Source organism: Lissotriton helveticus, chromosome 2_1 (assembly GCF_964261635.1).
Source record: "Lissotriton helveticus chromosome 2_1, aLisHel1.1, whole genome shotgun sequence".
Taxonomy (NCBI): Eukaryota; Metazoa; Chordata; class Amphibia; order Caudata; family Salamandridae; genus Lissotriton; species Lissotriton helveticus.
The window spans coordinates 555,602,858-555,618,256 of record NC_136059.1 but is presented as its reverse complement, the minus strand read 5'-3'; the positions used below and the strand labels follow the sequence as shown (position 1 = coordinate 555,618,256).

Here is a 15,399-nt window from a genome sequence, read left to right as displayed (position 1 = left end):
GAGCTTGAAATCAAAATGATGACCATTTCCTTCAATCCTTTTGGTTAAAGTAATATTTGCATCATAAAAAGAAATTCAATTATGTGTTCCTTTCATTTGGGATTTTTTCCTATGTTTAGATTCACATATATTTCATAAATATATGATTTAAAGTCCAGTCCAAATTAGTTTGTTATATTCTTTCACCAATGTGAACTGACAGATCTCCTATAATACATTGGGGCACTTTAACATAAACAATTACAAATTACAGTAACCTGTCCCTTTTTTCTTTCTCAATACCTCTTCCCTCTAGATGGGATCAGCATGCTTAGGTTTCACTTCTCAACAATTTCTGGGTACTCTCAGGACTCATCTAATACTAAGCACAAAAAGAATGCTCAGATTTCATCTATTGGGATAGATATACCCAGATATTTTATTTGAAAATATTTTATATGCGTGCCTATTACCAGTAAAAAACATGGTAAAACAACACCTAACCGTTTATTTTGCATATTCAGTCCCAGTAAACAGTACAACCGAATAAACGAACCCAACATACATTGGGTTTAACTTAATTACAAATAAGTAACTCTGATGGAATGCTATGCTCCTTTCCCATATAACCTGTAAGCTCAATGATTAAATAGCTTGGTACACTTGACAATATTTATTTGTGAATATGCCATTTCTAGTTTTCTGAATATAGATAGCAATAACCTGCTTTTGGCAGCCAGATAAGCACTGTGAATACTGTTCAGACTGCATGACACTAGAGACACTGTGCAGTGCATCAGAATAACTTCTGCTAAGCAGTCATTCCTATGCAAGATGTTTAATTAGCAACCTCATAGATGCTACACTAAATTCTGTTGATGATGTTGAAAAAGTAATCATCCTTTTTTCCAGCTCATGCTGTAGTTAGACACAAATAAAAGCTAACTAGGTCCCTTCAAAGTAATGCATTGAACTGTCTTGTTTTTATTTCTGTTATGCACATTCCAAAATCTATACTGCTTTTTCTTTTGTTTTGCTATCAGCAGCATTCTGGATTGATTACGGTAAGCCCTCTAATATGTTTACAGTCACATTCAAGTTATTGTTTTCTGAAGTTGATATATACCTTGTGTTTACTTTTTTGTTAATGAGAAGTCTTGGGTTTTATTCTGTTAAACTGATTATCATTTGTATAATGTACCAAACTTGGTAAAAATTCAGTCTCTTTGATATAAGCAGAAACAAAGATATTTTTATTGAGTTAGAAAATTATAAATTTGCTTCTCCTAAAGGTAAAAAAATTAATGTACAAAGTAAATATGAAATAAGAACAATGCACACCTCTTTTTATATACAAGATATCTGTATAATAAATTACAAAAGTGTATTCAAATATAGTTAACTCATTAGGTCTAGAGAGAAGAACCATGGCTCAAAATGTTTGAATCAAATGTGTGTGTGAGAGATATACAAAAGTCAAGGGTTAGATGGCTTGTCTTGTGAGTGAGTAGGACTAAGAAAGGAAAATAGACTACAAGAGAGCTGAGAGGAACGAAATGTAGTACAACTAAGTAGAGAGCTAGAAGGGGAGGCAGAGAGATAGAATGCAAGAGGCACAGAGGGCAAGAGAGCATGAAAAAATATGTATGTATGAATATATATGTGTATATATATATATATATATATATATATATATACGTATATATATATATATATATATATATATATATATATATATAGGGATTAGGGATGGCCACAGTTGCCCACTGGATGACGGCTAACTGCTTACAACTCAACGCAGGGAAGACCGAGGTGCTGTTCCTGGGTAAGAACCCCGGCTGTTGGAATGACCAGTGGTGGCCCCCCCTGTTAGGCCCCACCCCTCCTCCTAAATCTCTGGTAAAAAATCTAGGAGTATGGCTGGACTCCGCGCTGAACTACCAAACTCATACCAAAAGAGTAGCAGCTACATGCATTGGGCTGTTGAGAAGCCTTAATTCCATTCTAGGGTTCTTCGACCCCAAAACTCGACAGCTCATAGTCCAATCCACCATCCTCTCCCAGTTGGACTATGCAAGCGTCCTGCTGCTAGGCGCTAATAAAGCTGAGATAGCCAGGTTTCAGCGAATCCAGAATTCAGCGGCTAGGGCAATAGTGGGCCTCCCCAGAAAATGCTCTGCCAGAGCCACTATTCATAGACTTCACTGGCTCCCAGTAGAAGCCCGCATTCAATTTAAGGCCCTCACCACTGCTTTTAAAATCCTCAAAACTGATGGCCCCGAACTCCTCCGGCCGCTTCTAAGACCCTACACTCCCCAACGTAATCTTCGCTCCCTGGGTCAACACTTAGTAGTGGTCCCCCGCACGAAATTTTGCCGTATCGGAGGCCGCTCCTTCAGACTTCGGGGAGCCAAACTTTGGAACTCCCTCCCCCTGAACATCCGCTGTCTTGACAATTTGTCCACCTTTCGCAAAGCAATAAAACTTTCCTGTTCCCACCTATGTAAGCTTCTGCCCCCCTTTTCCCTTCCAGTAGGTTATGCCATGGTTCTTAGCGCCGGGACGCCCCGTTGCTGGGGCAGCTGTCGCGCTCAACAAACCCATAACATAACATAACATAACATATATATATATATATATATATATGAAAGCCCCCATAGGATGAAGTGGGACACTTTGTTAGAAAAAACACTATAAGGAAAAAGTAGTGGAATTTGTGATATAACAATCAAAATGAGTAATTTTCCTTTCATTAATTTTGCTTTGCGCTACTTTGTATTAAAAAAGTTTTAAACCTTAAAAAAATGTACAAGAAATGCAAAAAACGACGTTATCCAGAAGGCTACGGGCCAAAATGACATCGAACAGGAAATGATGCAACAATGTGACTCACTATATTGAGATTGAGAGCCTGGAGCCAGATTGAGCGTGAACAAGGGATAGGCTATCCCGAAACGCGTAGATTTGTGCATGCCTGCTTGAGAAACTCCATGCTGTGAGGATTATAATAAAAAAAGCACATAAGTGAAGACAACCGCGAGTTCGTCCCATTTTTCTCCCAGCTGGGGGAATTGGTTGTGGATTTAAATGCGGCGTGCTCTGCCGCGGGGATTTACGAACCGGTGAGGGAGCGCTGCAAATTCTGGCGAAAAGGAACCGAGGGGTATGAATATATATATATATATATATACATATATATATATATATATATATATATATATATATACATACATATATATATATATATATATATATATATATATATATATATATATATATATATATATATATATATATATATATATATATATAAATATATATATATATAACCTACTGGTGGTCGCCAGTAGGTAGTTATAGTTAGGACCTAGTTTCCATAGGAAGAGCATTTAGCAGTTATTGTTTTGCTTATAACCTTGCCGTCTTTTGATGAATCTTCATGAAATGTTTCAAACTAATTCTTTGTTTATATCAGCTCCTATGTTGAAAGTTTGGGAGTGATTCACCAAGGTGGGGCTGAGAAAAAGGGGCGGTCCCAAAATGTGTTTTCTCCATGTTAATTTCTATAGGAAACTTTAGACACGGCTACAGGTTGAACGGGTGAACGGAATTACCCCAAATTTGGCAGGGAGAAGGGTCTTTGTTTAGAAAGCACGCCTTTGTTTATTTGGTGTAAATCCGTTCAGTAGTTTTTGAGAAATATCGAAATATACAGATATCGATATTTGGGAATCCTGCCATCTGATTGGTTGAGGCGTTACGAGCACAAGCTTGCTGCTTATTGGTTGCGAGCACTGCGAGCAGTTGCAACTAGGAAGTGTTGGCCGCCATTTTGTGATTCCGTTGAAGTGAGTTTGGGGAAAAATAGGGCAAAAAAAGCAGGAAATGAGGGTAGGAGCAATGTAAACTGTGTGGGGGAGTTTGAAGCGAAGTAGTCACTCCTACCGGTCAGAAAGTGCGGTGTTGCTCAGAGTGACATGGTGCTGAGATGATATGCTGCTACACTAGGGTATGAAACCGAGAGCCTAAACCGTGAGCTCATTGTTGTAAAGTGATGTGCTCTGGTCTTTGTAGCATACGTGTGCAAGTAGTGTTAGTACGCGTTTATACCACACTGGGAGTGGGAAGCAAACTACTGACCGCTATTGTGGGTTTATACTATACCGGAAGTGGGAAGCGAAGTACTCACGCCTACCGGTGTGAAGACTTGGGGATCAAACCAAGGTGATTGCTGTAAAGGGATGGTCTCTGGGCGCTGTATCAAATGTGTGCAAGTAGAGTTAGCAGGCGTTTATACTATACAGGGAGTGGGAAGCGAACTACTGACAGCTACCATGTGTTTATACTATACCGGAAGCGAAGTACTCACGCCTACCGGTGTGAAGACTCGGGGATCAAACCAAGCTGATTGCTGTAAAGTGATGGACTCTGGGCGCTGTAGGATACTAGCCACTGTAGTATAACTGTGTAAGTAGTGTTAGTATGCGTTTATAGTATTTAGGGAGATGATAGCAAATGACTTTCTCCTACTGATCTGAAGACTTGGGGATTAAACCGTGAGCCTAAATCGGGAGCTCATTGTTGTAAAGTGATGTGCTCTGGGCGCTGTAGTATAGCTGTAGAAGTAGTGTTAGTTTGCGTTTATATAATACAGGGAGTGGGAAGCGAACTACTCACCCCTACCGGTCTTAAGACTCCTGGATGAAACCATGAGCTCATTGCTGTAAAGTCATGTGCTATGTGTAGTATTCCAATGTAAGACATAGTAGAATGTTAGTATGTAATTCTACTAGAATTTAAGTATATAATGTTAGAATGTAGGGCTGCCATGAGGGGAACCTTGGGGAGTTTGTTCACGGTGCTGGAGAAGACGGTTGCCTTGCTGTCTGCTCCTGTTGGTGGGTGTTTAAAGTGTCTTGATTTCCTGCCATAAATCTACTTATTGGATCCACTACTGTCTGCCTCTTTACTACATAAATTTGGTGACGAGCGGTAGATGGTAAAAAGAAGGCAGCACTCACCAATACTTCAAAGTTGCTTGTGTTGTGCTGAAGACCCGTTTTCTTCGTGTAGCTGTTCCTACTCATCCCAGGGTCGTCGGCTCATTGAACTGTCATGTGACCTCTGGTAGAATTTATATTTTTTGATTTTGCGCTTCCTCTGCCTCTTCACTAAACTCTGGGCACTGCACTACACCTGTGTAAGTAGTGTTAGTATGCGTTTATACTAACCAATGCATCATGGTCCTAGGGAGCGTGACCTCCCAGGCGCAGCTCATGCAATGTCCTCGGGTGTGTATCCGCAGGACATTTATGTTTGTTATTAGAGGGCAGGTGCATGGCTTCCACCCTGTGATAGCAAATCCTTGTTTGACTAGTTGAAGCGAGAGGAGGAAAACCTTGTATCGCTTTAATAAACCGGATCCGGGTGGTAAAAATGGAGAACAAAAAAAGCGGGATCTCACTCGTTGATTTAAATTAGGATCCTGGTGGGTAATGTTCCGTGGCTAATCCTAATATTATATTGTGGGGTCTCTGTAGGACTGGGGATCTTAATGTCACATGTAAATTAGGCGCGGAAGGGCACAGACAAGTTTCGTAGCCTAGGGGATTGCCACCTTCTTGGATATTGTTTACTAATTGTTCGGGGTGCTTCGAGGTCAACTGAAGTACGGGGATCGCCACCCTCCGGGGCTTTATTTAAATATGCCGGGGTGGGCCTCGGCAGTCCCTGAAGTCGTGGTGGTCCTAGGCAGTGCCTGATTGGTTCTGTAATCACACGGGCAGTACTCATGGTGTTATAAAGTGATACACGCATAGAACCCTTGCAGTTGTAGAATTACGCAGGCTTCATTTATGTAATAGTCAATTGGTTTATATTTGGTAGGTGCACAGCAAAATTACAAATGTTTTCTCTCAAAACCTCCTATAAACAGATGATTTTCACAATAAAAAACAGACAAGTTTTTTCAGAGAAAAGAAGACCTATACACTCACTTATTTATTGGAAAAAAAATAATCTTTATTAAAACAACACACATTAATGGAAACACACGTTTATTAGAACAAACAACAGTATAACATGAAATACCTGGGTGGGACTCCTCCGGAAGCAGCGTACAAAACCTGAAAGACAAAAATGAAACATAAGTATGTGTGCTATGTGGAAGAGGAAAAGAAAGGTAGTCCGAATGAAAGGAAGATAGTGAGAATGGGAGGGTGGAAGGGAAAAAGGGAGGGAGAGTCAAAAGAACAGAGGGAGGAGGAGACAGAGCGTTGGCCTGTTGCACCCCGCCCTAAGTGTTTATGTCCCGTCACCCATTTGTCTAGGACACTGGGCTCCGCGAGAAAGACTGCGGTCCAGCAAGTCCTTGAAATTAAACATATGAATGAGGCCAGAGATTACATTATTAGCTGCACCTGTGCACTCAGTGTGCTGCACCCCAGCATCTTCCCCCACACTGTGTTCAATTGTAGGTCCTGCGCAACGAGGTTTCACTGCTCACCTACCACCATCGGTGTGTCCAACGATGTGTTGGTACAAGCTCCGAGTCCTGGGTACCTTTGTAGGCTGGGAGAGCAGGTCTCTGGTCGGAGACGGTATCTTGATACCACGATGGAAGGTGTCAGAATGCCAAGGGCATCATGACGGGGTGAACACCCGCTCCGCCCTTTTTGGCTCAATCAATTCAGTGTTTGAAAAGGGAGAAATAATTTAATGGTGGAAACGTCTGGAGGTAAATGAAGGTTTATTTCAAGCTTAATAGAAAACACTAGTTGAGTGCATCCTTTGTTTTTGAAGTACGATCTACCAACTGTTAGTGGTAATCATGGTTCAAAGAGGAGTTGGAGTCCACGAAAATACACAAGGTTAAATAATAATATGTTATCCTAACATTTACATACAAAGGAACAGAGCCCATGCTAGAAGCATAATGTGTACGTGTAATGCAGTGGCGGAAGCCTGTGTGCATGTACACTTAGTAATGAGCTCACTACAGTGCCCTAAAAGCCAACGCTACGTGTCTGTAGGGTAGTACTGCCCACTGGCTCAGGCCTACAGTACTTCCAACAGGTCCTTAAAATGAGACAGAGATGAGACTGAATCAAGTCCGAGATCACATCATTATGCACAGCAACATCGCTTGTTTGGACCTGCGCACCCAGGCTGATGCACCCTACTCCTCCCGCAGCACTGCGCTCTACACGTGTCTGTATGGTAGCGCTGCCCGCTGGTTCAGGCCTACAGTGCGGTCCAGCAGGTCATTAAAATGAGACAGAGATGTGACTGAATGAGGTCGGATCACATCATTACGGACGGCCACATCGCTTGTTTGCACTTGCGCACCCAGGCTGATGCACCCCAGCCCCTTCCCCCGCACTGTGCTCATTTGTAGGTCCTGCGCTCCGAGGCTTCACTGCTCACCTGCCATCATCGGTGTGTCCAACGATGTGCGGGTGCAAGCTCCGAGTCCCGAGTACTTTTGCATGGTGAGACAGCAGGTCTCCGGTCAGGGGCGGTGTCCTGATACCACGATGGAAGGCGTCAAAATGCCGAGGGCATCATCACGGGTGAACACCCGCTCCGCCCATTTTTGGTCAATTCAGTGTCTGAAAAGGGAGAAATAATTTAATGATGGAAACGTCTGGAGGTAAATGAAGGTTTATTTCAAGCTTAATAGAAAACACCAGTTGAGTGCATCCTTCGTTTTTGAAGTGCGATCTACCAACTGTTAGTGGTAATTGTGGCTCAAAGAGGAGCTGGAGTGCATGACAATACACAAGGTTAAATAATAATATGTTATAACATGGATTCACATACAAAGGAAAAGAGCGCATGCTAGAAGCATAATGTGCGCATGTAATGCAGTGGCGGAAGCCTGTGTACATGTACACTTAGTAATGAGCTCACTACAGTGCCCTAAAAGCCAACGCCACGTGTCTGTAGGGCAGCGCTGCACGCTGGCTCAGGGCTACAGTATGGTCCAGCAGGTCCTTAAAATGAGACAGACATGTGACTGAATGAGGTAAGAGATCACATAATTACGCACGGCAACATCGCTTTTTCGCACCTGCGAACCCAGGCTGATGCAGCTCACCCCTCCCGCAGAACTGTGCTCAACATGTGTCTGTAGAGCAGCGCTGCCCGCTGGCTGTGGCCTACAGTTTGGTCCAGCAGGTCTTTAAAATGAGACAGAGATGTGACTGAATGAAGTCAGAGATCACATCATTACTAAGGGAACTTCTCTTGTTCGCACCTGCGCACTCTGGCTGATGCAGCCCACCCCTCCGGCAGCACCGCGCTCAATTGGAGCCGCTGTGCACCCAGGCCCCACTGCTCACCTCCTGTCATTGTTGTGTGTGCAAACACTACGGGCAGCAGTGTTCACAATTCAGTTGCAGTGTTGATTGCAGGATGGTGTACACCTCATGGATACCTTTGGAAACACGACGGGCAGTAGGGTTCACAATTTAGAACCAGTGTTGATTGCCAGGATGGTGTACACCTCATGGATCCCTTTTTTCTATTACATATTGTGATATAAGAGGTGGATGAAGCCATATCACCAGAGGCAGTGTTAAAGAACTGGGACATGTGGCATCGTCAGTATCCTATTTATACGTACGCAAAGTAGGCTGGGCTTGCGTACGCCAGGCCAGCGTAGGGGTGTGATTAATTGTTCCGGGGATCTGGGCGTTGTTCAGTTCCTGCCTGGCCAGAAAGTGTAGTTATCTGTGTTTCTTTTGCAGTTTTGACATCGCAAAATGCACAATTTTTATTAATGTTACATGTATCGGGAGGGCGGCAACTATCGCTAATGAGATGCTGTTCGAAAAGGTTGAATGGCGAACCTTACATGTCGTTGTCAAGGTTGTGGATATGCGCAGACATGCATGTCAATGGTGTGCGGTATTATTGAAAGTGTTGCTATCGCGAAGCGTACACATGTGAATGTGTTTGGATGGAGGGAGGATCAGCAGTGAGGCTACGTCATACACAGTGATAATGCTCATTACAGTCAAGCAATGTATGTCAAACGTGAATCTAAAAGTCTCACATATGACACACTATTATATTGGTAAAGCCTGACAACAGAGCGTACAGCAATACAAATCAACACATTACTGTTTACTGTTTGTCACATGTGATCTAGGATGTGCACTCTGCCCGTGGCTGATGATAGTCCTTAAAGCCACCAATACCCAGACCAAAAGGCAGCATCATAATGTGCACACACACACCAGGGGCATCGTGTAACATACATTTGTTTTTTGACGTAACGTTTGAGATGCATGGCCATCACACGTGGAAGGCTTAATGTACAGACCATGAATATTAATCAAGATGATCGTTGCATGTTGTGTGTACACAGAAAAAAGTTCAAAAAAAGCTGTTTAAGGTGAAGTGGTGTCTCTCATCAAACGCAGTGGAGAGAATGACTAAAATGGGTGGGGTCATCCAACTGTTACAATGGGAAATGTTATGAAGCAATCAAATGCTTTTTTTTTTACGGTCACATGGCAATCGCGCACTGAGCGTGCAAGGAGGTCTAACACGACGCGATTTTGAGAAAATATATTTATCATAATACGTTTATTACAGTTAGAAATATCTAAATGTTTAAAATATTTTAGATTATCGCTTGCTGTCATATACTGTTTAAAGTTATTTAGATATACTTTTGAGATAAAAAAAGAGGGAATGGTGTACCCGGCGCAACACGAGGGCCTGGCGGTGTGCACTCATCACATACGCAACGTGCAGCAGGCGTGACACCATACTTACATGACGTAACGCGTGACTTGGTACTGCGTACCCGTTGGATACCAAAGTAGCAGCTGGGGCGACTTCATGCGTATATGATGTTCCGCAGGACGCGGTGTCACGAGCCCATCAGATACGAAATGCGCATCATTTACAAGTTTAGCAATATGGTGGATGGGATTCGCGTGGTGACGGAGCTTGGTACACTACTGGTATGGGAGTGCAGTTTCCCCCCCCAAAAAAAAGAGATACATATTTTTGGGGGAAGATATAAAACATTACATAATTTTTAAAGTTAACAAAAAGAAGTATAATAGAGTTACAAAATATTAAAAAATATAATAGAAAAAATATAGGTTTTATAAACATTAAAATATGAAATTAACATTAAAAAAACTTTTGAAATACCTTGAAAAAAACATACGTTTTACAGACGTTATAGTTAGAAATTAGCATTTAAAAAACCTTAGAAATTCACTAAAAAAACAAAGGCTTCAGGGACATTATAGTTAGTTGAACATTTGATTCATATAAAACCAGAGAAATTTGCCTGTTATAGTTAGTTGAGCAAAGTATAACTTGCGCGCCCGCAATGCACTGGTGATGATGTCACGTATTACATCACTCATGACATGGTCAGTGACATCACTGATGAAATCACTCATGACATCTCTGCTGCCAGGCACCAGGACTGGTGGGATGCTTATTGCAGCAGCCCCCCAGTTCACCTGACACTTTGAGATCCCCCTCAGGACATGGCCTCCCGGTACAGACAAGGCCCCCTCCTCGGTGTTCACTAAAGGTCCCAGCCAGGCCCTGGGACTGGGTTTCGGGCAACTAGGGACACAACCCACTCCTTCTCCTCTGAGACATGACGTGGGACCCTACACCCCTCACACTACACTGGGACCAATATGGGCTACCACAAAACTACCCTACCTTACTTGGTTGAGGGAAACCTGAGCCACCCCATTAAGGTTCACTCCCAAAAGCTTCTTCAGACCCTCTAGAATCCACCAAACGGTCTGCCTCTGATGCAAGTTCCCTGGGGTCAGAGAACTCACACTCCACATGCTGCTGCCCTAGCTCTTGAGAACAGGGACTTAAAATATGTTCTCCAACAATTGACTCACACAGCCTTACACAAGTGTTGACCAAGCTACTCTTTGCCTCACCATCCAGGACCTCACACAAGTACCTCACATCACCCTCCTGAGACTGGCAAGACAGTGTCTGCTTGTTCCTGTCACTCAACCCACCCTCTTCTGGCCCGTCTCCATACTCACATACCAAGGCTTCTACCATGGGGGAACCCCTCTCCCTGCTCCTCTCATCTAGAGTCAGTAGTCCCTCCCACCACTAGGAATATGAACACCTGTGCCAGTACCCCAATCCACCTCAGGGACACTGTGCACCACCAGAGCTACCTCATAAAACTGAACCCCCAGGAGTAAGTTAACTCCCTCCTTCAAGTCAGGTGCCACATCTCTGGGTGTGTGTACTTGTCCTCAACAGTAAATATCAAATTTTTGCTGCCCCATTCTGCACGGGACTCCACCTCCAACCTAGCCAATCTTACTTCATGAGCTGCACACATTTCCTTAAGTTTCAGTTAAGGCTCGGTCTATCTCCTCACTCTCACGGTCCAGCCGTCTCAGCCTCCGGTCAATAGCGCAGTTTTGATTCCTTTCCTCACAAGCCAATCTTCCCCACAATGTTCCCTTCTCAGGACCACTGCCCGCTGGATATTCTGGCTGGGGATCCTCCCCCTCAAATTCTTCCTCAGAGTCACCTGACATCATTGCTTCCCAGTGTGGTACTTCATAGATTTACAGGGCTGCCTCAAGATCCTGCCTTTTAGATCTCTTCACAGGTAACCCCCTCTCCTTGCAAAAGGCTTTTAGTTCCCTCATCGTGTAGATGTACAGGTGCCAAAAGTAATTTTCCATTTTGACAAGGCCCCACAGGTGCCACAACTAACCAGAGTTCCAACCACCAACTTCCGAAGGAAAACAGGGAAAAACATAGTATGTGATTTCATAATGGTTTGCACTAGTCCAGTGCTGTACACTAATCACTGTGAGTCAAGTACAAATACAAGTTCAAATATTCACCGCTGACTACTAATGTTAGAATTGGGGGTCTCTAGTTGACAATTGTTTGCACCTTAGTCCAAGTAGGGACCCTTCTTCCTAGTCAGGACAAGGGGGATACCCTACTGAAAAAACCCCTGCTCACTCCCTTGGTAGCTTGGCACGAGCAGTTAGGCTTATCTCAGAGACAGTGTGTAAAGCATTTGCACATAACGAACAGTAATAGACTGAAAACACTACAAAAGAACACCACATCAGTTTAGAAAAATTACCAATATTTTATATATTTAAAACAAGACCAAAACAATAAAAATCCAACATTCAGTACTTACAAATACGCACCTTGCAAGAATAACCTTAAAATGCAATTTCTTAAAATCGGTAGCTCCGTTCGGTGCTACCACGGTGCTGAAAACAACAGAATCCAACTGTTCTGTCTCACTGTGTCGGTCAGGGTGTCGACAGACTAGTAAACAGTACCTTTTTGTTGCGGCCAATCATGTTGGTGCAGCCATTCGTGGCTGCTGTCACGTTTACAAGTTGAAGCATAGAGGTGGGGCGTGCGGTGCCCTCAAGTCGCGGTGCAGGCAGCATCTCGGTGACTGTCATCCAGTGGCGTCGGAGAGACCAGGCTGCTGAAATGAGTGAAGGCGGTGCTTGTTGCGATGCTGACAGATCATGGTACAGGCGACAGAGCCAGTTGCAGGAAGCTGGCATCGGTCGATCCGGACTGCGGTGTGGGACGAGGCGGTGCGTCGTGAGACTTACGAGCGGTGCCCCCAGTCCCAGTGCAGTCACGGATCTCAAAGTCAACGGGGAGCGAAGCCATTGATGAGACCAGGGCGGCGAAGTGAAGTGAGGCGGTGCAGAGTCAATGCCCACAGGTCACCGTGCAAGCAGCGGCTCGGTGGTAGTGGCGGCAGTCGTCACCGGTGAGACCATGTTGCGAGGCGAGATGCGGCGGTGCTCACTGCGATTCCTTCAGGACACAGAGCCAGCAACGGAGTTGGTTGCTTTCCCCCCTCAGTGGCAACTGAAACCACGGTTCCATAGGCGGTACCCAGAGGTTGGTGAAGTCTTTGCCATCACTGAGACTTCAGGACAGGAGGCAAGCTCTACGTCAAGCTCTTGGAGATACTCCGCACAAGTAAACAAAGTTCAGTCCATTCCTTTCACTGCCCAAGGCAAAAGCAGTAACTGCAGTCCAACCCAACAAAGCAATAACACAGCAAAGGGCCAGTAATACTCCTGGCAGTTCTTCCAGCTCTTATTCTTGGCAGGTTCCTTGATTCCAGTGAGTGCTCTGAAGTCCTTTAACCCCCTGACACTTCCAACAGGAGGCAAGCTCTACTTCAAGCCCTTGGAGAAATGATGGTGAACGTACAATCCAGTTGTTTCCCTTCCCAAGACAGAAGCAGCAAGCAGCAGGCCAACACAGTAGAGCACACAGCAAAGTGGCAGTTCCTCCTGACAGCTTTTCCATCTCTTCTTCCTGGTAGGTTCCTTAGTTCAACAGTAAACTAAAGTTCTGCAGTTTTAGGTGTAATATTTATACCCCAAAATGCCTTTGTTCTCTTTGTGCAAGTGTCTCTGAGTCCAGTCCAAACCGGTTCTGTCATCACTAGTGCAGTATGACTATAGGGGGTGGAGACAGCATTGTGCAAGGGAGACAAGTCCAATTCAGGTGCAAGGAAAACTCTTCCCACTACTCTAAATTCAGCCAATGTCTATTCAGCTCATCTCTGAGTCATCCAGGAAGGGCTAGGCACAACTCAACACCCCCAGTGGCTGTCTACAGCAAATGCATACCCCCAGCCCCTGCCACTCCAAAACCAGACAGTCAATACACAAACAGGCAGAGTCACACAGAATGAATAATAAACAAGAAAATGCCTACTTTCTAAAAATTGAAAACACAAAAAGGGACCTGGCTCCGTCACACCTTAAGCTCTTATTGCTTTAGAGCAACAAACAGACAACTGTTTTTTCTGTTTGAATGGATTATTTATTTAAACCACTCCTTTTAGATTTCACCAAATGTGTGCAAAGTGAAGAAACACTTATTTTTCAAAGGACATACAACAATACTCTTGACATTCGCTAAAGACTATAATCCTAAACACACAACATTAAGGTGTACAATAATTCTGAACAACATAACCTTATTTCATTTGCATCATAACATGTAACGACTACAATAAGTCTGTCGCTATCCTGAATTTTAGACCAACCAAGTGTGGAACACGGGGAAATGATTTAAGTATATAAATGGGGAATGGTTTTTGTGACAGTTCCCTCACAAAATACAACAAAAACTATTTTAAATTGTCAGAAAGATGCCAACACGTTTCAAGAACGAGGCTTGTGGTACTGGGACTCTCATCAGGGCTTCATGTTCATGGATGTCAGCATTTTCTAAAAAATGATGCAAAAAACAAGCATCAGAATAGTTGTACCTATCTCAGACTCCAACTCCATTATTACCTCAAACCTCATCAATTTACCTGATGTTAAAAGGCGCTTTAGACACACTTAGGTTTTATGTATATCGTGGCTTGACTCAGCTTTGGATTCTGAAAAATACAGTGCCTCGTCCCCGGTGCCGCTACGGGAATTTCTTGTATGTCTAAAAATGAATCAACAAGCACCACAGGCGCTAGTCTCAATATTTCAGATTGCATGGGAATTATTTTATTGCCGAGTGCATACAAAAGCAAATTATACCTTACAGAGGTCCCGAGTCTTTCATATCAGGACGTGTACCTCCGCAACGTTGTTTCCCTGGAAAACTTGATACACTTTATTTAGAGGAATTCCAAGCTATGTAAACAGGACGTGCTGGAAGCGGTAAACACGGAGCACACTTACTTATCATTAATCTCGCCACATCCGTCCTTCTCTTAACCGATGTGGATTTGCTTGAGACTGCAAAACAGGCATTCCAAGCCAGAACGCTTTCAATGGTGTATTTATCGCCGATGATCATGGAAATTCTAGTACCTTTGTGATGACCAATTAGAGAATGTTTAAACTAAAGTCATAGCAAGATGGACTAGTGCATTGTGGGACCTGTTGTGTTTAAACAAACATTGCTATGTTTTGGACAGCTCTGTCATCCCATTATGCCCAGTAACTGCGCTATTGAATTTTAGAATGAGGTAAGCCTATTTCTGCAACAAGGCAGCATCAATGTCCAATAAAAGTTTAAATGTGTTCAAGACTGCTAACGCTGTACACCTAAAATCACTTTCACTATGGGATTTTTCAATAAAATGTTGAATCATTGGAGCTGCGACAACCTTTTTTTAAATTCTAGAACGATGTTGTGTAATGCGCTGGTTAATCTGTTGGTTTGCCTTGCCTATGTACAGTTTTGAGCATGAACAAAAAACAGCAAAAACAACATTTTTGGATTTACAATTAGTAAACTCTAAATGATGCCATTTGGTCTCCTTGTGTGTGAATTCTGACCCTTCTATTGTGGAGTCACAAGCAACACAATTGCTGCATTTATGGTGGTCTATCACTGGTTTAGGTTGCCACTGAGACCTGAAATTGCTTT

General features: G+C 43.4%; 1 protein-coding gene across 2 annotated transcripts in view; it reads left to right on the top strand.

Annotated features, from left to right (window-relative positions):
- PDE8B (phosphodiesterase 8B) overlaps nucleotides 1–15,399 on the top strand; it is a 1,092,370-nt gene that overhangs the window by 126,846 nt on the left and 950,125 nt on the right. Inside the window, exon 2 of one of the 2 annotated variants that reach the window (XM_078677318.1) lies at nucleotides 1,026–1,043. The exons of the other annotated variant lie outside the window; for it this stretch is intronic. Within the exon in view, the coding sequence (XP_078533444.1) occupies nucleotides 1,026–1,043 (18 nt within the window). The remainder of the gene's footprint in view (nucleotides 1–1,025; nucleotides 1,044–15,399) is intronic. 2 annotated transcript variants of the gene reach the window in all.